Source organism: Marmota flaviventris, chromosome X (genome assembly GCF_047511675.1).
Source record: "Marmota flaviventris isolate mMarFla1 chromosome X, mMarFla1.hap1, whole genome shotgun sequence".
NCBI classification, from domain to species: Eukaryota; Metazoa; Chordata; class Mammalia; order Rodentia; family Sciuridae; genus Marmota; species Marmota flaviventris.
This window is the reverse complement of record NC_092518.1, coordinates 118,700,550-118,726,774: the sequence shown is the minus strand read 5'-3', so window position 1 is coordinate 118,726,774 and position 26,225 is coordinate 118,700,550. Positions and strand designations below refer to the sequence as shown.

Genomic DNA, 26,225 nt, shown 5'->3' with positions numbered 1-26,225 from the left:
TGACTGACCCATGAGTGTCTCATTTCCAAGGTCCCTGAAGTGCTGGCTCACCTCTGTTTTCCACAGAACTTGCTTCCTTTTCTTTCCTCCCTCCCAGCATCCTCCTCACTTCCTTTCCTTATAGCTTCTTGCACTGTTTTTTTTTTTTTTTTTTTTTTTTGTGTGTGTGTGTGTGTGTGTGTGTGTGACAGAGAGAGAGAGAGAGAGAGAGAGAGAGAGAAAGAAAGAGAGAGTGCATGCATGTGTGCTTCTTCTTCCTTTTTTATCCCAATGAATTTGCTTTTCAGATTTTGAAAAAGAAAACTAGTTTATCCAGGATTCTATCTGTTTTTTTTCCTGTTTCCATATCTTTGTGTTGATCTCTGTAGTTTTCAGATCCCACGTTTTTGTGTGGGTTCCACTGTTGTCTAAGGAAAGTTGTTTTAAACCTTTGCTCTGCAAGCACCAGCAGAGAACTCAGAAAAAGGAAGACAACAGCAGATGCAATCACGGATGTGGCTTAGTCCTTGCAGCTGCCCTAGAGAACTGTTCAGAGTGTACCATCCACAGTAATGAATCCAGAAGAGCGAATCGTGACATGGCTTATATCTTTGGGAGTTTTAGATTCCCCAAAAAAGACCATCTGTGATCCGGAGGAGTTCTTGAAGTCCTCGCTGAAAAATGGGGTAGTGCTATGCAAACTGATCAACAGACTTATGCCTGGCTCAGTGGAAAAGGTAAGGTCAATTTTGCAGTATCTTTGGGATTGCTTGCCATCAGAAAGCAGTAATAATATAACTCTCAAGATTTCCCACTACTCAGGTTGTGAGAATCTCCTACTTGAATATGTTTCTGAAAGTTAGACATTCCTTTGTACTGCTTTTGTAGTTTGAAATAGTCAGGAAGCTAAGTGTATTCCTTCAGTAACTGGCCCCCAAATTTTCGCAGAATAATAACCTGTTACACCACTGGCAAGAGGGGACAGGGCAACACCCATATCACAAATTTTCTGTGTCGTGGAGATGCATACTGCACTTCCCTGTGTATCTCAGACATGTTTAAAACTTGGGGTGCATATGAGTCTTTGGAATAATTGTATGATTTATAGCAGGTCTTGATGATATTTACTGACAGGTTGCCTAAAAATTGATGTAAATTTCCTTTTCAAAAAATTGCCATTGAAGAAGGGACTATTTAGCAAACAGAAGTGGTTTAAAATGTCACATAAGGTTTGTGAAAACAAGAGAAACCAAATATATATTTTGAATGCAATGTGCGTTCAAAGTGAAACTAAACTTACCCTCTTAAAAAAAATCCCAAGATTTTTAAAAATATTTTTTAAGTTATAGATGGACAAAATACCTTTATTTAATTATTTTTATGTGGTGCTGAGGATCAAACTCAGTGCCTCATACATGCAAGGCAAGCACTCTGCCACTGAGTCATAATCCCAGCCCCAAATCCCAAGATATTTTGATGTTGGGAGCCCATGATATTGACAATAGATAATTTCTAAGTTAGGCCCTTTAAGTAAGCTTAATGGTAGAGTCCTGCAATTATTTTCTTAAGCTCATCATGGAATATGACTGAGTAGCATTCTTTTGTCTTCTTGAACCAGTTTGTATTTTTATTGAGCAAGTAGATTTAACTTATAATCTCTTAAACCTGAGACACAGTGATAAAATGGGGGTAAAACAGAGAAATATAATCAAATTAGACAACAGCCAAGGGAAATAATTTTTTAATAATTTGTCATGGGGAGGGGAGGTAAGAAGTATTGCTTTCTTGCTTGAAAGCAAGAACTGAACTCAAACAAATACTGTCTTGGTCTTTCTAAATTTGTTATCACCACCTGAAGGTTGAAGGCATGAGAAAACGCTCGTAAGTAGAAGTGGCTTGGTGACATTTGAAAGAAAAACCAACCATTTAGATTTTTGCATCACTTCCTTTGGTGGTTATTTCTCTTCCTGGTTTGGCAGCAGCATTACCCTCTGCCTTATTTAGCTATCAGCGAATGATGAATATGGTTTGCTGGGCATGGGATGACAATCTCCAAGTGACATTTGACTGTATTTCTCTAGTATTGTCTGGAGCCCCAAAATGAAGCCAGCTGCATCAGTAACATCAATGGCTTCCTGAAAGGATGTGCAACCCTCCAAGTGGAGGTAAGCCTACCCAGCTTATCTTCCTTGTTGTCACTATTTGTGCTCTGCTGATAAAAATTGGTGAGTAAGAGTACTTCATCGATTTTCACTGCCAATGGCCACTGACTTAAACAGGAGTAGTATGTTATAGAAACCAGAGTTGAGATTGGTGGCCCGCAGAGGTAGATTGCTAGTGTTGGTCTTTTCCATAAACCAGTTCCAAACAAAACTCAAAAGATGGTGCTGGGGTTGTGGCTCAGTGGTACTGCACTCACCTCGTGTGTGCAACACCCTGGGTTTAATCCTCAGCACCACATATAAATAAATAAATAAATAAATAAATAGATTCTGTCAACTACCAATAACAGTAGTGCTTATTATTATTATTGTTTTTATTATTATTATTTTTCAGCACTAAGGATAGAACCCAGGGTCTCAAGCACTCTGGGATAATGCTCTACCACTGGGATACATCTCCAGCCCTAAATTATGCCTTTTAAACACACATCCAATCCCTTAAAATAGGCTTCCAGTGACAGAGCTTTTGTGGGTGTTCTTCCCCACAAAGGGGAACCAAAAGTAGGCCACTGATAGCTGAAGAGGGTCACTGTAATTCCCTTGAGTTGGGAAGCAAAGAAAGGCCATTGCCATTGTTTCCCATTAACTCCTCAGACCAGGGGTCTTGAAAAGTTGAGAGAGCCTGGCCTCGAGGTATAAATTATATCTTAAAGTATGTTGCATCACTAATGGGTCCTTACAGCTTTTATAATGGTGTTACTGAAAAGGAGGTGATGCTTCCACCTGTGTGTCAAGATACTTAACTTTTCTGTGCCTTGATGTTTTTATCTGCAAAATGGACATAATAATAGTTACTTTTCCTTAATGGATCAAATGAGACACTGAATAACAATTTAGGGCTAAAAACACCAACCTCATAAGATCTATGAGATAATTTATGTAATGTCCTCAGCACAGGGCTGGGACAAAAGTTTCCTTTATTAGTAGATTAGCATTAGCAGTGTAACCTGTGGACAGGTACTAGTGTGTTTTTTTTTTTAATTTTTTTTTAGTTGTAGTTGGACCCAATACCTTTATCTCATTCACTTATTTTTATGTGGTGCTGAGGATTGAACCCAGGGCCCCAAGCATGCTAGGCAAGCGCTCTACCGCTGAGCCACAATCCCAGCCCAGAGTAGTAGAGGTTTGAGCCTGGACTCTGGTGCTAGATTTCTTGGGTTTAAATCTCAATTCCAGGGGCTGGGGATATAGCTCAGTTGGTAGAGTGTCTGCTTAGCATTCACAAGCCCCCCCAGGTTCAATCCCTAGAACCACCAAAAATAGAAAAAAAAATTTAATTTCTCTTCATTAGTGGATTTGTGATCTCTGGCATATTACTTAAATATGCCTCTATGCCCTTGTGAAATGGGAATAATAGGGGTACCTATGTCATAGGACTGATGTGAAATCTCAATGAATTTAGTCATATAAATCCCCCAAACAAGTTCTTGGAACATTTTCAAGTGGTAGTTATTCTTCTTATTAGCAGTACTAGGAACTTCACCCCAGATACTTAGCTTGCTTCACAATTTCCCTAAAGCTAGCCCTAGTGTAAAGCAACACCTATCTCAGAATATCTTATTCCAGTTTTCCCTATTGCCCAATTTGAGAGCTGTGTGTGTGTGTGTGTGTGTGTGACACACATGTGCATGCATGTGGCTTTTGGGGTAGACATAGCTTCAGACCACCACTTGATATTCCTTATAGAATGATGTCTACTATGGAACAGATCATGGTATTTTCTTTTTTAATTTTTCAAATAAAAACATGGTGAAGTTGCCAATGATTGCTGTGCTCTGAAGCTGCCAGAAGGTAGACTGAGCTACTCTGCAGTTCTAAGAATACTAGATGGTACAGAAATACCTCCTGGGTCTGGCATTGTTGGGGATTTTTCCAATAACTAATGCTTACTCCTTTAAGCATAAGTGCTTAAAATATTTTTATCCATTTTGGGTAGAAATCTTTCTAAAAAGTGCATCACAATAATTCATCTTCTTAAAAAGGATTGGGCATATTTTCATCTCTTTTTGATAATTCAGGCTGACCTGAGTGTGTGATGAATATGGTAAAAAGCAGTATCTGCAATTGCAGTTACTCATAAGCCTTCCCTAGTTTAATCTGAGTTAGAGTCTTGGCTTGGTCAGTTACTGACTCTGGGAAGTTACTTGCCATGTCTGTGCTCCTGTTTCCTCATTTGTATAATGAGGACATTAGCAATATGTACCACATAGGATTGCTTTGAGGATCAAATGAGATGATGCATCCAAGGCACTTAATATATCACTGTACAAAAATATGAACACTGGCTGTTCTTGGATGTGTTGTTACTCATGTCTGTAGGTGATATACAGGTGCCATACTGGGGCCCTCCTAAAACCCTGAGAGAAGACTCATAAAATTAGTAAACAAGGGATGAGACTGGAAGCTGAGCTGGGCAGCTCCAAGCAGCTATGTTGACCATAAAGTCTCAAGCCAGGAAACAGACTCAAACACACAAATATTTTCAAGTGTCACTAGACAGAGTATCTGTCAGGCCTAGCATAGTGCCTGACATAAGACATGTCTAATGAAGTTTTTTTCACTCTATAAAACTGTGAATATATTAAAAGCAAGAAAAATCAGGGCTTGACTATTGCCCAGAACACACCATTACTCATCTAAAGAATGAGTGCCAGCTTGAAATGGTCAGTTTGACAATGTAAAAAACATGGAGCCTGAGATGCAGTTGGGAATCAGATTCTGGGGCATAGGGACCACATTAAAGAGCTGCTGCCTTCTCGACCTCTGAGGCCATTTGGTTTTTTCCAGATGACTTCTATCTTTGTGTTCTCATATTGTGACAATGTCTTAGGGTCTCCAGAGGATCACACAAATAGTAACTGATGGGGGAAGTCTGCTGAGACACCTGGGTAACAGTGTTCTCTGAAGCACTTCCCCAACTTTGATAAAATCCCTTGAAACACAAAAGTTTAAAAAATTCTGATGAAGTCAAATTCATTTATTTTTTTTAATTTTGTTATTTGTATCTTTCATATCATCTAAGAAACCCTTGCCTATTCAAAGGTTATGAAGATTTACTTTGATTTTTCTTCTAAGAGTGTTACAGTTCTAATTCTTACACTAGGGGCCTTGATCCATTTTGAGTTAATTTCTTTATGTGATAGGAGACAAGGGTCTAAATGAATTCCTTTGCATGCACACATGCATTTTTCCTCAGTATAATTGATTGAAAAATTATTCTTTCTTCAATTGAATTGATTAATGTAGCTTTTTAAAATCAGAAGGTGTGAGTCCTCAGCTTTGTTCTTCATTTTCAAAATTGTTTTGGCTATTCTGGATCCCTTGCATGTCCATGTGAATTTTAGGACCAGCTTGTCCATTTCTGTGGGGGGAAAAAGCCAGCTGAGATTTTGATAGTTATTGTGTTCAGTCTGCAGATCACTTTGGGACATATTGTCATCTTGATAACTTTTCAGTCTTTGAATCTATAAACACAGGATATCTTTCCATTTATTTAGGTCTTCTTTAATTTTATTTGACAATGTTTTGTAGTCTTCAGTGTAAATGTCCTTTGCCTCCTTGGTTTAATTTTTTCCAAAGTATTTTATTCTTCTTGAAGCTATTATAAATAGAATTATTTTCTTAATTTTGTATTTGAATTTTTCATTTCAAGTGTATAGAAATACAATTGATTTTTTTATATTTCTCTTCAACTTTGTATAAGATTATGTCATCTGTGAACAGATACCATTTCTTCTTTCCTTCCAATCTGGATAACTTTCATTTCATTTTCTTCCTTCATCTGTCTGCCTAGAACCTCCAGCACAATGTTAAATAGAAGTAGTGAGAATGTTCTTGTCTTGTTTCTGATTTTAAAGACTAAAGCTTTCAGATTTTCACTACTGAATATGTTATTAGCAGTGTATTTTTCATAGATACCCTTTATCATGTTGAGGAAATTCCCTAACACTGCTAGTTTGTTGAGGGATTTTTTTTTTTAATTGTAAAAGGGTGCTGGATTTTGTCAAATGCTTTTACTGCTTCTGTGAAGATGATCATTGTTTTTTATATTGATATGTTCTATTACATTCATTGATTTTCATATGTTAAATCAATCTTCCATTATGGATAAATTCCAGTGAGTTATGTTGCATATGCACATAAAAAATTGTGTACAATTGTGATTATTTTTGAAGAATCTTTCTCAGAAGTGGAATGACTGTGTCAAAATTTGATAGATAATATTATTCTAGAAAAATGCTATCCAAAGTTACACTGCCACCAACAGTTAGAAGAGTCCTCTTCCTTGTGTGTATGACAGCATGGGATATTATTTATCTTTAAAGTTTGCTAAACTAATGGATGAAAACTATATTTTATTTTTTTGCTGTAATTTGTATTTCATGATTCCTAATGAATTAGGACATCCTCTCCCTTATAGTCCATCTGTATTGCTTTTTCTAAACCAAATATATCTTTTTTTAGTTTCTTACACAATGAAGAAGGCCAGGGGGTGGTATTTGGGTCTGAAGTTAAAACTTTCCAAATCCCCTATGGAAAAAAATCTTTGTTTCCAGGTAGTGTAACTAATGTGACTAGGAAGTCTTTCACAACATGACAACATGAGTTCTAGCAATGATAGATTTGTTGGTGTTTTGCCTTTGGACTCAGTGGGTATCAGGGACACATATGATTCTCATCTGTTGGAAGTGGCCTATGTAGTACCTCCCTGCATTGTTCTGGCAACAGCCACAGGACTGACTGCGAAAGTTCCAGCCTTGTGGCTTTCCTCTGCTTAAAGGACCAGGCCTTTCCCCTGCTTCATCCCCAATAGGTACTCTTGTTTTGTCCTCTACCACCACTGCTACCTACTCACTGCTAGGGACATCCTAACATCTCGTATTTTGCTCCTGGGTCCAGCTTACTTTTGCCAAAGGATGTTTTGCTCATGAAGAGTTTCATTGAATGAATATGAGGCTCAATTAGTGTTTCTTTCACTTTCTCTCTCTCCCTCCTTCCCTTTTTTCCCCCTCTCTCTTCATTTCTTCCTTCTTTCTTCCTTCCTTCCAATACCAGCTGGAAAGTGTATGGCTTTTTCTCTGTCCCCACCCCCTCACTCCCTCCTGTCTTCCTGAGTCACTCCATCTGCCTTGTCACTGGAACAGCATGGGTGCCTTCCCCAAAGTGAGGCCTGTGGGATGGATGATTTGCCATTTCCCAGGGGCTGCTCTGCAGGGAGGCGGGGAGTAAGGCAGCTCTACTAATAATCATGAGTCAAGGAGAAATCTCCAACCAGCGAGCTCCAGCTCTTAGGAGAGCTGTACCTCCCTGGAGCATAGACCCAAGGCCCAGAACCAACCCATAGCTGTAATGGTACAACAGGCCTTCTTCCAAGCCCTGACCCTGTCATCTGTGTGAAGTCGGAGCCTCCTCTCTAGGCCTCAGTTGACTCACCTGTAAAATGAGACTAGTGTAGGGCTTGGGTAATGTCTAATGGTCTGAGACTCCTCTTAATTTTTCCATTGCCATCATTCTCCAGTGGGCAAGCTTTGCATAATTAGCTGCTCAATTTGACTAGTGAGAAGACTAAAGAAGATTTTGGTAAGTTTTTCTTCTCCTGCTGAGCACATATGACACACCAAATGGAATTTCCACAACTTAATTGAATGTCACCCATGACTCTGGCCATCCTAAATTTTTATTGACCACATTGTATTTCTGTAAAAATTAGACTTCAAGTAAGGTTGTAAATATTTCCCATCTATCAGGAAACTGTTTTATTCTTCCTCAAAGAGACTATTTGATTTGGGGTCTGTTGTCAGAGAGCTTAGGAAGGGCATCTAGGGTAGTTCAGGGAGGGGAGGTATGTGAAGGGCCACTGAGAGCTTTGTGCTTGGGTGTCTCATGGCTCAACAGGAAGCTTGGGGGTTCTGAGTAGCATCTGGGGGTGGGGGAGAAAGTGGGCCACTACTAGGAATGTCTAGTCCAGGATTCCCGCCCGAATCTTTGGCAGTGGCCCATGGCCAGCCAGGCACTGGTAGCCCAGGGCTTGGGACTGAACCCGGTGGTAGCAGCATGCGCAGTGTAGCTGCTGCTGTTCTACCATGGCTTTTGCTGCTGCCACAGCTAGCCAGGCTGCTGTTGTTGCTGGTGCTGCTGCTGCTGCTGGTGCTGCTGCTGCTGCTGCTCTGCCCTATGCCGCTGTCACTTCCAGTTCCTACTTCTGCGATCCAGGTCCGGGTCACTGCTTCCCTGCCGCTGGCCCAGTCCCTCCAGGCCGCTTCCCCTCCCGGGCTCTGGCTCTGGGTAGGAGGGAGGTCAGTGCTGGCAGAGGAGTGGGGTCCCAAGGAGCCTTACGAGCAGGCTCCCTGAGTAGCCGCTCCCCTCCCGCCGCCGCCCCACGCGCCCTCACCAGGCTAGTCGCCAGCGCACCCAGCGGGGCGCGCTTCCCGCACCCCCAGTTGGGCCCCGAGGTCCTCCGTCCTGCTGAGCCGCACAGCTCTGGCAGCAAGAACTTGAGGACAAGAATGACTTCCCTTTAGATTAAAAAAAAAAAAAGGGGGGGGGCTTGAAAAAATCCCTGGACTGGAGAGACTGGCGGCGCGGCACGGAGTTTGGAGACGGGCGCCCCCTCCTCGCCCGCGTCCAGGAGCAAAGTTGCAGCCGCCCCTCCCCGCTGGGGCGAGCCGAGCCCAGCTCTCCAGTTTCGCTCTGGTGGCGGCCGTGCTCAGGGCAGGGTCCCAGCTCTGGCTGGGTAGAACGGTTCCCGCAACCTTGGCACAGGCTCGCCCGCCCGCTCGCCGGCCCCGTGACTTGGGAGGGCGAGCCGCTTCCAGGAGGCGGCGGCGGCGCGGCAGGAGAGAGCGAGCAGCTGGAGGACAGGCGGGCAGCGGCCGAGCCAGGTGACCTGCCCGGGGGCAAGGGGTCAGGGGTAGGGGAGCGCGTGAGGGCCGGGGGCTGGGTGCCGAAGGAACCGGTTAGAGAGGAGCCGCCCTTCCTCCCCAATTGCCACGGTTCCCAGCCCCAGCCGCGGGGTCGTTCCCTGCCAGGGCCTCACCGTGCACTGGGATCCTGGGTGCCGCGAAAGTGGGGGAGTGGGGGCCGAGGGCGCCGAGCTAGGACGCGCCAAACTTAGGGGCGAGTTGTCTAGCTCTGGCCTCAGGGTTTGCATCAGACCGGATTCTTTCTTTCCCCCGGAACCAGAGCAAGAGTCAACAGTACTATTTCTGCTACTAATTTGATGCCCTCCCAACCCCAGGCATCCGTACATTTGGGGATGTTTTACACTGGTCTGTCGCAGAAATGGTTTGTGGATGGGAAAGCCCTGTACCGAACAAGGTATTTCCTAGTGTTCATGGTTAATTTCGAGTTTTCATTTTCTAGACATTTAGGAACCCAACAGGTATTTGAGCTATTACATTTCTTAGCTCCAGAGTGGCGAGCCCTCAAGTTTATCTGTCTCTTAAAACATTTTTATTTTCGGTTTGGCATTGTTTTTAGATATAGGGGAGACTCAATGAAAATTTCCCCCTTTTCTTAATGTGTAGAGGGAGTAAAAATACAGTCAGGGAATATATTTTCCTATACAACTAAGGTATATTTTTGTCAAAACCTTCACATAAACAACAACCAAAAGAACCTTACAGAATAGGATGAATTTCACTTGATGTTTTGTAAAGTATTCATAAATTTTAAGACAGAATTTTGGATCTAAACTGCTTTTCTAATTTATATTTGTCTGGAAAACCTACAGTTTGTCCTTGAACTTCCTATCTTAATTTTGACATTGGCCATGGTAAGAGGATCTTGGATGACATCATTTTCTCCAGCCACAGTTTGGTGTTCTGTGACTGAGAGTACCTCTTTCCAAAATATACAGCCTAGGCATGTCCTTGGACTTCACATTTTCAAGGAATTCTATTAAGCAAAGTATTATGCTACATGCCAGGCAGTGCTGCAGTCCCTTCTTACATAAGTGAGCTCAGGCCGGTGTAGCTCCTGGGTGTGCTCAGAGTAGTTAAAACAAGAGTGTCTGTCTCAGTCTGGGGTGCTGGGGGAGATGATTGGAGTTTTGAGCAAAGTAAATTTCCAGCTAGTATTCTCATCTTGCATTTCTTTGGAGCTTAATTTTTGAATGCCTTTTACTTATCTCAAACTCATTGGGTCCTTATAAAGGATGTAGGGGAGATGGCATTACTTTCATTTGACAAACAGAAAAGTTTGGTTATCCAAAGTTATACAACTTATTATTGCTAGAGTCAAAACTCTAACCTGGATCTCCTGTTTTCAGCCCAGATTTTGTTTTGTTTGTTTTTACGAAAGCATGACATTTTGTACAAAAGTGTTCATTTGTCATTTTATGAATAGTATGTCTTCTGGATTACTAGGTTTTTTTTTTTCTATTCTTTTTGCCAACTCACATTTTGGCCTCATCTTGACTCGCACTTTCTTAGAGGTGAACACAGGGGCGAAGTCTTCCAAAGAAGGTCTGTGATTTGTATTTATCTATGATCTGCCTTCTCTCCAATCACACTCAGGGATAGTAGGTGCTGAACAGAGTGAGTGCCCAGGGTCCAGAAATTTCCAATATTCATTTGGCATCATTATTCCAACTATAGTATTTCTTCAATCTTTAGAAATTCATTCAGGAGGAGAAACCTGGGAGCATGAGTTTTTGTTCATTTAGGGCAATATGTTCACCACTGTGCTTAGCAACTCAGATGCAAAGGATGAAAAGGAGTTGAATATCTACCATTTCTCCAGTACCTACTATGTTGCAGGCACTGTGATAGGTGCTCTAAGTATATTGTCTTATTTAGTCCTCACAACAATCCTGGGAGGCAGGTGGCATTGCAAACATTATACAGTGGCCAAGACTGAGGTTTGAGCATGATCCAGACAAAAGCTTCACATTGCCAGCCCAAAGCAGAGCCACTCATGTGGTTCACTGATGTACCTTATTCCAGAGCTCATTTCTTTTATCATGTGCTGGGCTGCTGCCTCCAAGGAGCCGTTTACAAATCCAGGAACCAACTAGCCCCTTGGTTTTCAGATATGATGATACATTAGAGTCACCTGGGATGCTTTTTTCTTTTTTTTTAAAACAAAGACAAATCTTTGAGTCCAATCACCCACAGATTCTGAGTTAACTGGCCTACAGTAAGGCCTAGGCATTGGTGTTTCTTTTTTAAAAAAATGTTTAAGTCACGGCTGGGTTTGTGGCTCAGTGGTAGAGCACTTGCCTGGCACATGTGAGGCATTGGGTTCAATACTCAGCATCACATAAAAATAAATAAACAAATAAAATAAAGGTATTGTGTCCATCTATAACTAAAAATATTCTTAAAAATGTTTAAGTCAACTTTATATTGAAATATAAAATACATTCAGGAAATTGCACAAATCCTAAGTATTTAGTTTGATGAATACTCATGAACTGAATACACTATATAATCTGCACCCCAATTAAGAAACAGACCAGTACAGACACCCAGAGCCAACCTCATACCCCTTCCCAGTCACTATCTCTCCTTAAGGGGCACTACCACCCTGAATTCTAAAACAATAAATTTATTTTTTCTATTTTATTTTATATGAGTAGAATCAAACAGTATGTACTCATTTGTATAAGGTTTCTACTACTAAGAATAATTATACTAGCAACCCATGTTATTGAAGATAATAGTGGTTCATCCTTTTTGATGGCTGAGTGGTATTTAATTGCATGGACCTACCATATTTTGTTTTTCCATTTACTTGTTGATGGATATCTAAGTCATTTCCAGTTTTTGGTTGCTATGAATGATGCTGTCATGAATATCCTTGTGGGTGTTTCCTGAAGAACATATACCCATATTTCTGTTGAATTTATAATCTGGGTCCTAGGGAATATAACATTCAGCTTTAGTTGGTACTCCCCAACAGTTTTCCAAAAGGATCAAGCCCTGTGGTTATATTTTTTAAAGCTCCACAAGTGATTCTTATGTGTATCCAGAGTTGAGAACCAATTCCCTGGTTTATGCAGAGTTCAGCAGTGTGACCACCTCAAACATCTACCACCTGGCTGAGAACCATAAATGAGATAGTAGCCTCCTTTTCAACCTCAGATCTTCTAGATTATCTTCTTTGCTAAATTACACAGCTTGCATCAATTTCCCCATAATTGCTTTTTCCAAGCTACCCTCACTCTATTCATCCACTCTGATTTTGGTCATATTAAACACACCTATATGCTAGTCTTAGACCTTCTCAAAGCAGGAAGCAAAGTTTGGTCATCCTTATAACGCTAGCACCCAGGATAGAACATGGCACATAGAGGTGCAGAGTAAATGCTTCATCAATAGGAAGACTGAGTAGTTGGAGAGGATCTGGGCTGGAAAGAAGTCCTATCTTTGCACCAAGACTTATGTACTTTATTCCTAGGAGAATGCCTCAGGTCCTCACTCACAGCTTGATTGTTTTAACTTATCTAAACATGTTAGCATTATGGGTACCCTGGTTGTTCATCTTAAAGCTGATTAGAAATAGAAACTTAGATGAGATGAAGTAAGGTATGTGGAAGCACTTTGTAAACTGGAACACAGCATCTAAATAGATAGAGCTAGGCATGATGGTGCACACCTGTAATTCCAGTGGCTTGGGAGGCTGAGGCAGGAGGATCATGAATTCAAAGCCACCCTCAGCAACTTAATGAGGCCTTAAGCAATTCAGTGAGACCTTGTCTCTATATAAAACATAAAAAGAGCTGGGGATGTGGCTCAGTGGTTAAGTACCCCTGGGTTCAATGCCCAGTACCCTCCTCCAAAAAAAGCAGACCCACAAACACGTATAATTACCCGAGGCCCTTTAGTGTGGGGTCAGGCATAATCTGTGTAGGTCTAATGGCAAGAGCTTTTCCCTTTCCTTGCTTTGGTCTGAGTTTGATTTCTGGTTAGGGTAACTTGTTTTTATTTTCCTTTGAAAAGTAGTACAGTAGTACAGTCTGAAATCTTGAGCTTTGGACTTGAACTGACCTGGATCAACCACTTAGTAGTGGGCTGGGGATGTGGCTCAAGCGGTAGCGCACTCGCCTGGCATGCGCGCGGCCCGGGTTCGATCCTCAGCACCACATACAAACAAAGATGTTGTGTCCGCCAAAAACTAAAAAATAAATATTAAAAAAAAATTCTCTCTAAAAAAAAAAACCACTTAGTAGTATATGCTAATCTCCTAGGTGGTATTGGTAGGGAATACCATTTATAAGGTATGTTGCTACCTCTAGAGTTAAATGAGAAAGCAAGTAATGCACCTAGTACAGTGCCCGACACTAAGTAAACTCTCAATGAAAGCTAGTTCCTAACTGGAATTTTCATGTACTTTAGTAGACTGGTGTTCATAAATGGTATTGCATTATCAAAAAAATGTTTACTTAATTCAGTTATGTTAAGCTAACTCTGTTTAATAACTGAGTCTTTGTTTTTAGAATAATTTCCTCTTGAAATCTTCACATTTAAACAAATTGAATGCAGAGAAGGATAAACTGTGGGCTCTCTAAGGGTTCTGAGATTTTACATTAGTTACATTGCAATTTTAGACAGGGGTGAAGCTTGAAATAAGAAAACAAAGATCCAGCCATCTTGTGTCTCAGATCCATGTGCTATTTTGGCAGAGGTTACTTGTTTTTGGAAAAATGGTTTAAAAACTAAAGTCAAAGGTGAAAGCCCCACATATTTTTGAATACTTAATACACCTCTTCAGAAAGAAAAACAAAGTTGAATGTTTCTGGGTGTTTTAGATGAATAGTGATCATGGGCTTGGCTCCTGTTCTCATGCTCAGCAGCAAAAATAATCCTCTCAATATCATAAGCATCTTTCTTTCACTAATTGAAGTACCTTTTTTGAATATTTATTTTTTAGTTGTAGTTGGACACAATACATTTATTTGTTTATTTTTATGTGGTGCTAAGGATCGAACCCAGGGCCTCACACATGCTAGGCAAGTGCTCTACCGCTGAGCCACAACCTGAAGAATCTTTTTTCTTTTGAAAAATTTTTTTGGAGGGGCTGTGGCTGGGGCTCAGTGGCAGAACACTTGCCTAGCATGGGTAAGGCACTGGGTTCAATCCTTAACACCACATACAAAAATAAGTAAATAAAATAAAGGGATGCTATACATCTATAATTACAATTTAATTTTTTTGTAGTTATAGATGGACAGAATGCCTTATTTTATTTGTTTATTTTTATGTGGTGCTGAGGATCAAACCCAGTGCCTCACACATGCCAGGCAAACACTCTACCACTGAGCTGCAGCTTCAGCCCTGAAGTATCTTTTTATTTTCCTGAACTTGAAATTCTCAGTGCCTTTCATCATAGAAAACAATTTGAATTTAGAGTGTTTTGAAATATTTTAAAAATCATTTAAATATCATATTTAATCTGTGTATTTATTTGGACGACTACAGTAAGTGTAAATTTCAGTGATATTGGAAATTCCAGTGATGTCCATGGACACAGGTTGGAATTTAAATTGTAGTTTTAGACAATAGATGCATAATCTTAAGGAGCTTTAAGACCTGGTTATAACGGTTCTTGTTCTCTTTTCTGCTTATTGTGTTGTTCTCAATGCTTAGCAGAGTCAATTTTTTAACTGATGAAACCAATTTGTATATGGTTTCCTTTATAACAAGTCAGGACTAGAAATGTTTGGGAATCCAGTTGTAAAGGGGAACTGGAGAAGACAAAGCAACTGAACTCTTCAGAGACTATGAATTATTCATTTGTTAACCACAGTAACTTCTTTAGCTACCATTTTGTGTTCTAATAATAGAAACAGTTTGGACGGATTCCTTTTGGAGTTGAAAAATCAGGAAAGCTTTTCATTCTTTTCTAGTCTACACATAAACTAAAAGAATGTGAGAAAAGAATATTTGCAGCTTCTCATGTTTACCCAGATGAAGTAGTTTCACCTTTTTGTGTGTCTTTTAAAACAGTTTTATGTATTTTATAATTAAAATATCTCAGAAATTTAAAATACACCCCAGAGAAACATGCTCAATGTTTTGGTTAAATTAAACAATTAAATGAATCATCTTTTCTTTTTGGTGATTACTGACAGAAACATTCCCCCCTTGCATTCAGGAAATAAGTAATAAACCTGTTGAATTGAGCATAGCTGAGGGGAAATCAGTATCAATGGATCCCATTTGAAAAAAAAATAACAGTATATAATATAATTTCTAAAAAGGAAATACGATGTTTCTGAATTGAGTTGAATGTACCAAATACATAAGAAAAGGAAAGCATTTTGTTAGAAAATTTGATCAATGGAATCTTCCTAACTGGAGATGTAAATTATTTTGTTTTAAATTAAACTCTCTGTAAGTTGGTTTTAATGCTGACTTTAATCCAGACTGTTTCTGGGGGCAACAGAGCACAATATGTCCCTTTATTAAAACCACACAATCTTGGCCAGCTATTCTCTATTCCAACTCCATTGTAATTTGGTCATATGTGTCACTGAGGTGGCCACCAAGATCAGTCTAAGAGGTAATGCTGCATTGGCAGCACACAGCATAAGGTATGCACAGCAATTAGTGTGCATATATTTGGGGTTACTACAAAAAATATGCAAGGTCTGCTTTTTGAATTGCTAATGACTGAAGTGTGAAGGCATTTGCCAGTTTCTTGGGGCCCTTGTTTACCAACATTTTAGAGGGGGTGACCTCCCCTGAGTCCAGAGTTGAAAAATCAGGAAAGCTTTTCATTCTTTTCTAGTCTACATGTAAACTAAAAGAATGTGAGAAAAGAATATTTGCAGCTCTCCCTATCTGCATTTCAACTTGGACATTGCTGTTTCCTTTGCTGTCATCTGGAAGAAAGACACTGCCAGACTTCTGTCTGATTAGCTCCAGGCTTTGTCAGATCCTGGCAAACTGTACCCTACCACACAAAGAAGTGTATGGGTTCAGAGATATGGATCATCCAAAACAGCATAGAGTCACACCTCATTTCTGTTTGACTTCTGGCAGAAGATTTACCTTCCTAATTAAGTTCTGCTTAGACAAATAGAGTAAAATCCCAGTTTTATATTTTCTTGGGGACTTGAATATTATTACAGAGATCAGACATGTCAATTGAGGGATTGAATAGGACAATAGGGAAAAGAAAGAATTAAATTAAGGTGAGATGAAATGCAGCAGTTTGCAAAGCAGCAAGTAAAACTGTTACGAAGCATTTGTCTCACCCTCGACAATAACAAAGGCATTTTCCTACTCTCTGGAAGTGTGGACATTATTTTAAGAGGCAACTTTAAGATGTCAAGATCCTAATATCTTTTATGAAGAGCCTGCATGTGAAGCAGGCCTGAACACTAAGAAGTATTTTGTTTTATAATTTGTCTGTTCCTCATGTCTTGGTCTACAGCAAAATGGGGATATTTACTAATAGTTTCTGAGAAAGGTATACACGCCAAAAAAAAAAAACACAATATTTTATTTGCAAAAGAAATTGAACATCTTTTGTGGGGAAATTATGCATTGTGATAGTATAAGCATCTACATTGTAATTTAATCAGTTTGCCTTCTCTGGAGGCATATGGGAATATGTTGTATATTGGGGAAAAATATTGTTTTGGGATTAAAAAGAAGGACAATGAGCAGAATGGAAAACAATAGTTTAAGGGTTGGTATACTTGTGGGTGACTTCTTCATTTGCTGGATTTTATATACTGTCTTTCAGTTTTGTATTTTTTTTTTTTTTTTTGAGTACCAGAGATTGAACTCAGGGGCACTCAACTACTGAGCCACATCCCCAGCCCTATTTTGTATTTTATTTAGAGACAGGGTCTGGCTGAGTTGCCTAGGACCTCACTAAATTGCTGAGGCAGTTTAGTGAACTCGTGATCCTCCTGTCTCAGCCTCCTGAGCCACTGGGATTACAGGCCTGCGCCACCGCACCCAGCTGGATTTTTTTCTCTTAAAATGAGTTTATTTATTAGTGCCTGGCATGTATCAGGTGTTCAGTAAATATTTGTTGAATACATAATAAGTAGATTTTGGAATAGAAATGAATTTTTAGAAATTCTCTTTGAGATATCAGCCTACATATAGATGATCAAGAGTTGACTTTTATTCATAGAAATGACTCTTTAGTGGATAAAAGAAAGTATAAACAGAAAGTATAAAAAAGAAAGAATAAAAATAAAGCCAGGGCTCCCCTAACATAGCATTACTCAGAGTCTCTATGCCAAACTAATGTACCTATTTCATGTTTTTTATAAAATTAAAATAATAAGGTTTGAGAGGTTAGGTAGCATGGTTCATATGGAAGCTCTTCTCTACTTTTCCAGTCCACAGGCTGCTTCTTGTTTCTTATATTACCCAAAGTCTTTTGATTTCACTGAGCTTTCAAGTTGTGAGCTTTGAATGCAACCTCCCTAAGCTGTGGCTTTCTCCAAAGTGATCCAGTCAGCAACCTCACTTTCTTTTGGTGAGGTAGGTGCTCTGTCAGCATTCTTCACTTCACTCAATCATATTCTTTTAAAAGAATAATTTATTTTAGCAAGTGATGGAAACTATATGAACCATGATTTATCCAATTCTACAAGGGAAAAAAAGGTTTTTCCTTTTTCTTTCCTTTGGGGAAAGGCATGCCAAAAGGACAGGTGTTTCAGGATAATCTGAATTTTAGATTGGGAGGAAAGACTGATATTCACCATCTAGACAGTGAGTACCAGGTGGGCTTCTGCCTGTGAATGTATGAAAGAGTGGAAATTAACAGGGTATAGCCATGTACAGCTGGGTGTCTAAGCTAGGGGATCCAGAGTCTAAAGCCCAAATGCAAGAGGAGTTCAGAAATAGGGAGGCCCGTTGTAAACAGAGGAGTAGTGGTTGGAGAAAACCCAACTGATGGGAGTGATTTGGGATGGTCTCTGATGAAGAGCTCAGATTCAGATAGTTGAGGGAACTTTCAGAAGGAGAAGTATAAATATTACAGAGAAGCACAGCAAAGCAAATGAAATATTCAGGGGAATACAAGGAGAACACAGTGAAAAATGATGTGCTAGGTTGGAGTCAGCTTGAGAAGAAATTTGGATGCTAGCCTGAAGAGGGTAGACTTCATCTTGTAAGTAGTTGTAGGCTGGGTCACATTCCTTTTTTGCTGCATAGAATTTCTGTGCTTTGCGACGTGAGTGCTAACATAAAGCACCATTCCTGATGTCTCTCATATCTGAGCTCCTGAATATCCACCTCACAGTGTTTGGATTGTTTCTGAGGTGCAAATCCAGATTCTAAAAAGATGTAGCAAAATTGATTTATCAATTCATCAATTAATTGATGTCCGTTAGACATCAATTGGTGTCTCTGAAAATGACATACTTGACATCTGTTTTTTTTTTCTTCTTCTGGTGGTGCTGAGGATCAAATCCAAGGTTTTGTGCATGCTAGGCAAGTGCTCTATCCCTGAGTTATATCTCCAGTTCCTGACAATGACATGCTTTTGAAAAAGTAACTCACACAGAGATAAAAGCATGGAGTGCCAAAAGTCTTTCCCAAATGAATTACTGAAGGTGATCTCTAAAGAAAGAAAGAAAATGATAGTAACTTTGGTACAACGTCCTTCTTTCCCAAATTAGCTGGTGTTAGAAAGACTTTGGGCATGTGCTTTATAGTCTTTTAAATTGTTTGTTACCCCTTCTTGCTTCTGGTGAGATATTTTGCCACGCCCTACTGTGCTCTGGCTGTAACTTGGAGCTGGTTTTAGAGCACGGTATAGACAGGCGAGTGTAGCTTGTAGTATTTGTTATTTATTCTATTTTGTAATAAAAGTTTAAAAAATACAGCCAATTTCAGCAAAGCAGCAAAATTCCACAGTTCTTTCCTGTTTCCTTCATCATAATACTTAGTTCACAGTGTTTGTGGTGGGATTGAAAGGAACTTCTATTGCCTGGGACAGGCAAGCTATTGTGGACATTGTCTATACTTGGTACATGACTTAAAAAAATCTCCGACCATGGAGATGGAAGCACCTTTGGTCACCTCACAGTCACGGAGCTTAGTTTTGTAGATGGGAACAGATTTATCTCGTTTTATGTAATAGACATTTCCTGAAAAGTTGCATGGATATTGATATTTTTTTTCCTAATTATTTTTTCTTTCTGAGTTTATTTTACTTCCAGAAATTCTTTTTCTTCAATTATTATCTATTAACAAGAGCATCTACACGTTCATTAATTAATCAAATGTTGATTGAGTTCCTACCATGTTATAGGAACTCTTCTACAAAGTGAATATACAGAGGTGAACAAAAATTATACTGGTGGCATTAAATTTTAGGTGTAATGTACCCATAAGTCTCTTTGAGAGAGCACCCTGTTGATCAACCAGTGAATAATTATTTATTAAGTATTTCATATATGTTGAGTATTAGGTCAGGAGTGCAGGGAAATTTGGACTTCAAAGAACCCACCTCCTTCTTGGAAATCCAAGAATCTTAACACACAGAGACTAAATAAAGATTTTTATGCTGGTAGATCATTGAGGGCTCAAGTGTGCAGCAGCACAGCAGGCTGGAGCTGTTCAGAAGAAAAAAATGTAAAGGTAGGTCAGTGGAAGACTTGATAGAAACTACCAGAGGAACTGCTACTTAAAGCAACCTGCAACAGTACAGTGCCTTTGCTTGTGGCCCTTGTCTCTCCCTGATCTTTGTGCAGAACTCATTTACCATCTGTCTCTCCTGTACCTGGATTACCTAAGTAATTTCTTCTACTAGGTTCTAGGGTTCCAACCCAAAACCATCAAAAACTTCTAGGAAATCAGGGGCTGAGGGAGCCCTCTCTTTGTAGGTAAGCATCTTCCCTAGATGCCTGGACAATTGCAGAGGTAGTTACTTTTAAAAAAAATTTATTAGTTATTAATGGGTATTTGTTTGTTTGTTTATTTATTTATTTAGCTGAGAATCGAACCCAGTACCTCACATATGCGAGGCAAGCGCTCTACCACTGAGGTACAACCCCAGCCCCAGAGGTAGTTACTTTAAAAAAATTTTTTTTAGTTCTAGATGGACACAATATCTTTATTTTTATGTGGTGCTGAGGATGAAACACAGTGCCTTTCATGTGTTATACAAGAGCTGTATCTCTCTACCACTGAGATACAACCCCAGCCCCAGGCAGTTTTTTTTTTTGTACTGGGGATTGAACCCAGGGGCACTTAGCCACTGAGCCACATCCCCAGCCCTATGTTGTATTTTATTTAGAGACAGGGTCTCACTAAGTTGCTTAGGGCCTCTCTACTTGCTGAGGCTGGCTTTGAACTCACGATCCTCCTGCCTCAGCCTCCCAAGCTGCTAGGATTACAGGCATGCGCCACCACGCCTGCTTCACGCAGTTACTTTTAACTACTGACATTTTTGAGAATATTCTCCTAGTCTTCATATATTTGCCTGGTTCTTTAATCAAGGAGAGTTCTAAAATAAATAGTACTACGAGTGTCTAGGGCATTTGTTCATCTGTTATATAAAAGGACAAGGGGAAAAAAAACCCTAAAAGATATTGGCCACTGATTGGAAACACATATCCGAGCACTCTTCAAAATGAAAATGGATTATTTTCCAACAACAATTTATTTGTGAGTTACTGTTGGGAACACAGAAAATGTTTCCCTGTAGAAACAAGGTTCTACATGATGATTATGTTTTTTGGTTGGCCCACAACAGCCTGTTTAATACTTAATGTCACTAAACTATAGAACTAACAGAGACTAAGTGACAGGTGTGATGCTATGTCTCTGGGAAAATGTGTTCTGCATTCCAATTTGGAACACTAGGAAGTCAGTCCCTTTCTCTGAAGGAATAGGGGGGTGTTGGGAGGGTACCCCCACTCTGGTATACAGACACTCCAGCAGCTGAGGTATCACTCATCCACCCCCATCCTTTAAAACTGGCAGCCAGTGTGGCTCCTGCAAGGGCTGTGGTGACAGGATAATGGGAGGAGGGGCAGGGGCAAGCCACACTGGTTGGCTGGCTGAAAGTCAGCTGGTTTTAAGCCCTCTGCTTCTTGACCTTGGCTTGGCAAGCACTACTGACAAGAAAGATTTCATCTTTTCCTTTCCTTCATGCCTACTCTCTTTTTGGTGAGATTATCCTAAATCAGTTGTTCTTTTGTGATCTCTCCTTTTAGACCAACGTGTCTATTTTATTCCTCATTCATCTTCCTCTTTCATGAACACTTAATAGTCAACTGAAGATAAATCTCTATTGTGGAGAAAGCTGAATTTCCCCTAAAGGAGTGCTAACAGAAGAATGGAAGTCATAAGGTGTGTTACAGTGACGGGGGTAGGGGGCAGGAAGTAGATTTGGTAACTTTAAAATGGGGAGTAAACAGTGAGGGATTAAGCTCACATCTTGGCTCCTATCACAGGAGCTCTATGGAACTGAACTTCCTTGCTCCGAATTATATGAGGTTCAAGTCATTCAGAAGCCCATATTAGTTACATAAAATAATTATAGAAATTCATAGAGACAAAATAACATAGATGGTTTAAACTGTCCACAATCGAAGTCCAAATGCCTCTTGGCAGCAAGATAGAGGTAGAATTTATAAATAGGTCATTTTAAAATGACATTTGAAACATCAGCTTATAAAGAGATAATAATTATCTCAGTCTATAATACCCAAGACTCTCTTGTTCTCATTCTACACTATCCAACCCATTTATAATTATAACTTGGCTTACCAGGTGGATTTATGTATGGAGAGAGAATGCCTGGCCATGAAATGAGAGTACCCAGTTCTCTTAGTAGTTCATTTTATCCAAAATTAAGAAATTGGCATTTTGGTTTATGTGTTGGTCTTTGGTGAACTTGGCTAGTGTAATGCCGCTCTCAAGATCCTTGAGGATTGAAGACCAGATTTTGGACCCAGGAGACCCAGCTAAGCTGCTGCCTTTGAGAGCTCCTATTCAAAGATGCACCTTCAGGCCTCTCATTGACTTCCTTAAGTCAAAGATACCTCTCAATTTTCAGATAGGAAAGCCACAGAAAAGTAATGCTGCCTCCCTAATGTCCTTATAACTGCTCAGGAGTGACAAACCTAGGATTGGGATCAGGGTTTTCTGACCCCCAACATCAGTTTTCTTTCCAATATACCTCAGTTGCTGCAGCTATAGTACACAAGTCAGATCTTGTTCTCTAAATTTCTGATACATAGAGAAATGGAGAAAACAAAAGTAGAGTGTAGACTTTGGTCTCTTAAGTTTGTTCCACATCATTAGGAAAAGTTATTATTTAAAACCAGGCAGGGTACAAATGCCATCCACTGTATTCTATTAAGTGGAATGCCAGTGGGCAATGAATCAAGTTTCTGAACTAAGAACATTATTTTTACTGACTTTGTGACTGCTATTAGTAGGAGCTATGTGAAAGCATCCCAGGTCAAGTTCCCAGAGCCAGGCGCAGTATTACCCAGTGAGATATGACTAAGCATCTCAGATTTGATTGCTCTATCTCACTATGTAATGATTTTTCCTCCAAAGTTCAAGGGTTCAGGTGCTCAGCTCTGAGGATTTATTTATAATCTAAGTCAATTTAAAATTTTGTTCAGTAAGCTGGGTATGGTGGCATGTACCTGTAATCCCAGCTACTCTGGGAGGCTGAAGCAGAAGGACAGCAAGTTTGAGATCAGCCTCAGAAACTTAGGGAGACCCTATCTCAAAACAAAAAATCAAAAGGTCTGGGGATGGAACACAGTGGCAAATCACCCATGGGTTCCATGTTTAGTACCACATGAACAAAACAACAATAACAACAACAACAGCAACAAAGATTTTGTTCAATAAGAGTAAGAAAAATAACGAAGAGCTGAAATGTTCTTAAATATTTGGAATCATTTTTTTAAAACATAAGTTGTATATCCTTGTGGTCCCACTGAATCACTTGCTTTTCAGTTGATTAAATTTCTTAAAGTTGAGTGATGGAATCTACTGTGATCACCCCAAACCATAAGTTATCTTTAATGGAAGTTGATTGGGTATTACTGAAGCTAAGATGACATTAAAGGCATTACTAGTTCTGAGTGAGAATAAAGTATGACTTCCTTTCTTAACCAGGATGTGGCTGGAGTGCTGTGACTGGTTGACTTAGATAGTCATAGCATAATACCAAGGAAATTGGGGGCTGAATGTCATTGCATGTGACCGATACCTTGGGCCTGTTTGCCTTAACTTAGTTTGGTCCTGTAACCACAAGTTGAACCCCACCCTATTAGCAACTCACAAAATACGGACTGTGTAGCTCTTCCCCACTTCTGGAAAAAGTGGCCAAGTGCCTACTTAGTCAGAACTGTCCCCTGAAATCGGAAGGACAGCACAGGAATTAAGCAAAGCCCCTTCAAGACAGTCTAGGCATGTGGAAGATTTTCTCTTCCCCACAGTTAGTTGAATTAGTCATTTTACAGGTTGAACCAACTTGCTCCAGATGAGGAAGGTTCTGCTTGTGTTGACAGCAGCAAGGGATTTATTTTTGCGTAGAAATCCACAAATTGCTTTTTCATATTTTTCTGTTTCACGGAAACATAAAGCATGCACACAGAGCTACAACACCCCTCAGGGCACTTATGTGTGTGTTTTTATTGGCTCCATCCCTTTCTTGTTCTGTGACTTAACTACTCCAAGTCTTATTGTTTGTTCACCTAAGAAATGAAGGAAATAATTGTGCCCCTAGTGCAGGAGTTCTGGAAGAACCAAATGCAATGAAAAAATACACAGTTTAGTCCATTTTTGCTGCTATAACAAAATACCATAAGCTGGATACTTTATAAACAATGGAAATATATTTCCCATGGTTCTGGAGGCTGGGAAGTTGAAAATCAAGGCACTAGTAGCAGATTCACTGTCTGGTGAGGACATGCTTACTGTGTCCTCACTTGGTGGAGGGGGCAAGACAGCTCTCTGGGATCCCTTTTATAAGGCCACTGATCCCATTCAGGAGGGCTCCATCTTCATGAACTAATCAGCTTCCAACGACCCCAACTTCAATTATCATCAGAAATGGGATTAAGTTTAAATGTAAGAATGTAGGGCCTGGGTACAAACAATCCAACCATAGCAATATATATGTAATCTCCAAGTATGGTGTTAGGCACATGGTAGGGGCACAGTAAGTCAGTAATGGTAGCTATAAGATTAGTGAGGGAATGGAACAGGGGATCAGGGGAGTTTCTTCTCATGTGCTTCATTGCTTTTGTCAGTTTAGGGACAGTGTCTTAAAATAGCACATATGTTGAAACCGAAAGCTACTCCAAAAGAATCTACTTGTAAAGTCATAAAAATATTAACTTCTGCTCAATTTGTACTGACAGATCCCAACATTTCAGAATTAGCACCTGGTGTTTAGTGGACGGAAAATAGATTTTGTTGTCATTGTGGATATCCAGAGTGGAAAAGTGTGGGGAAACATAAACATTTAAAAGCAAAATGTCTATATATATATATATATATATATATATATATATATATATATATATATATATATATATATATTCAATCCTATATCTGCTCATATAGGATTGAACCCTAGGCTGGCAATTTATAAATGCTTAAAATATATTTAATGAAGTTTAGTCCCTGTGTCTCCTATTACTTACACAGAGTGGTGTAAATATTTTTGCTGTTGTTACAGTTGAATCTTGCCTCATTCTGTTGCAAAAGTGGTACTTTGAAACTATCTCTCTGTAATCTAAGAAGCAGTCCTTTTTTTCTTGTTGGCGTCACAGTAGTGGTAAAATGAATGGGGGGCAGAAATCCTGCTGTTTATCTGATCTTCACAGATCTAACTGGAACTAACTAGCTTATTTCTGGTGCAGAATAGATGTTAAGAAAGTTCAGAGTTAGAGAAGATAATGCTAAGTGAAGTTAGCCAATTCCCCAAAACCAAATGCCGGATGTCTTCTCTGATATAAGGAGGCTGATTCATAGTGGGGTAGGGAGGGGGAGCATGGGAGGAATAGACGAACTCTAGATAGGGTAGAGGGGTGGGAGAGGAAGGGAGGGGGCATGGGGTTAGAAATGATGGTGGAATGTGATGGACATTATTATCCAAAGTACATGTATGAAGACACGAATTGGTGTGAGTATACTTTGTATACAACCAAAGATATGAAAAATTGTGCTGTATATGTGTAATAAGAATTGTAATGAATTCTGTTGACACATATAAATAAGAAAAAAATAATTAAAAAAAGAAAGTTCAGCTACTCTGGGACTCAGTTACATACCAGAGATGCTAAGCAGGCTAGTGAGGCTTGCACAAGATGCCAGAAGATGGGTAAGTATCATCATAAGTTTGTCATGATGGAACTTTGAAAAATTCCTTTGAAAAGGACTTTGGAAAATCGCATACAACATAAACATGTGACTATACTTTACCTTTTAACACATTCCACTGCTTTTCAGACAGATAGAGGAATTGGTTCTCTATTTTGTATGTATGAGTGGCAGTAGGCCAAAGCAAGTGGTCTATACTGTAATATACCTTTCTCACACCTCTCCACATTGAGGGATTCTTCCTTGCTTTCTCCCAGTTGAGCATCAGAGCTGTCAGTCTTTCTGCACATCATCATCTCTAAACTTGGTCTCCCACTCTCATTTCCACTAAGGCAAACATGAGTGATAGTAGCTGAAAGTATGCTTTTTCCCAAATAATATTTCCATTTTGTAGGGGATAGATCTTTATGGAAGAAAAATCTGGGGTGGAATTTTTAATATTATTCAATTTGAGCTTGGGAGGGTGTGGGGTGGTGTAGGATATTCATAGTTGTATCTAAGCTTCTGACTACTTTGAAATAATAATGTTGAAGCTTTGCCTTTTCTCTCTCCATACCAGTCCCTTGTGGCCTCTTACAGTTCCTTCCTGTATAGTTCCTAGTACTATAGAATGGACTTGGCAGTGAGAGCAACAGTACCCATGGATAGACTTGAGTATATTGTGGTTTTCTGAAAAGGGAACTGCACAGTCCAGGCAACTTCCCTCAAGCAGATGCAATGATTCTTGTTGGTGCACATTTCATTT

The 26,225-nt window shown here is 39.7% G+C and overlaps 1 protein-coding gene across 6 annotated transcripts in view; it reads left to right on the top strand.

Moving 5' to 3' along the window:
* The first annotated feature begins 233 nt into the window (after positions 1–233).
* Positions 234–26,225, top strand: part of Arhgef6 (Rac/Cdc42 guanine nucleotide exchange factor 6) — a 113,802-nt gene continuing 87,810 nt past the window's right edge. For 3 of the 6 annotated variants that reach the window (XM_071606677.1, XM_071606676.1, XM_027940163.2), the window contains exons 1-2: positions 234–716; positions 2,061–2,144. In XM_071606677.1, the coding sequence (XP_071462778.1) occupies positions 552–716; positions 2,061–2,144 (249 nt within the window). In that variant the 5' untranslated portion in view covers positions 234–551. Of the gene's footprint in view, positions 717–2,060; positions 2,145–8,327; positions 8,415–8,994; positions 9,083–26,225 lie in introns of those variants that run through there. The other 3 variants (XM_071606678.1, XM_071606679.1, XM_071606680.1) reach the window with 3 other exon arrangements.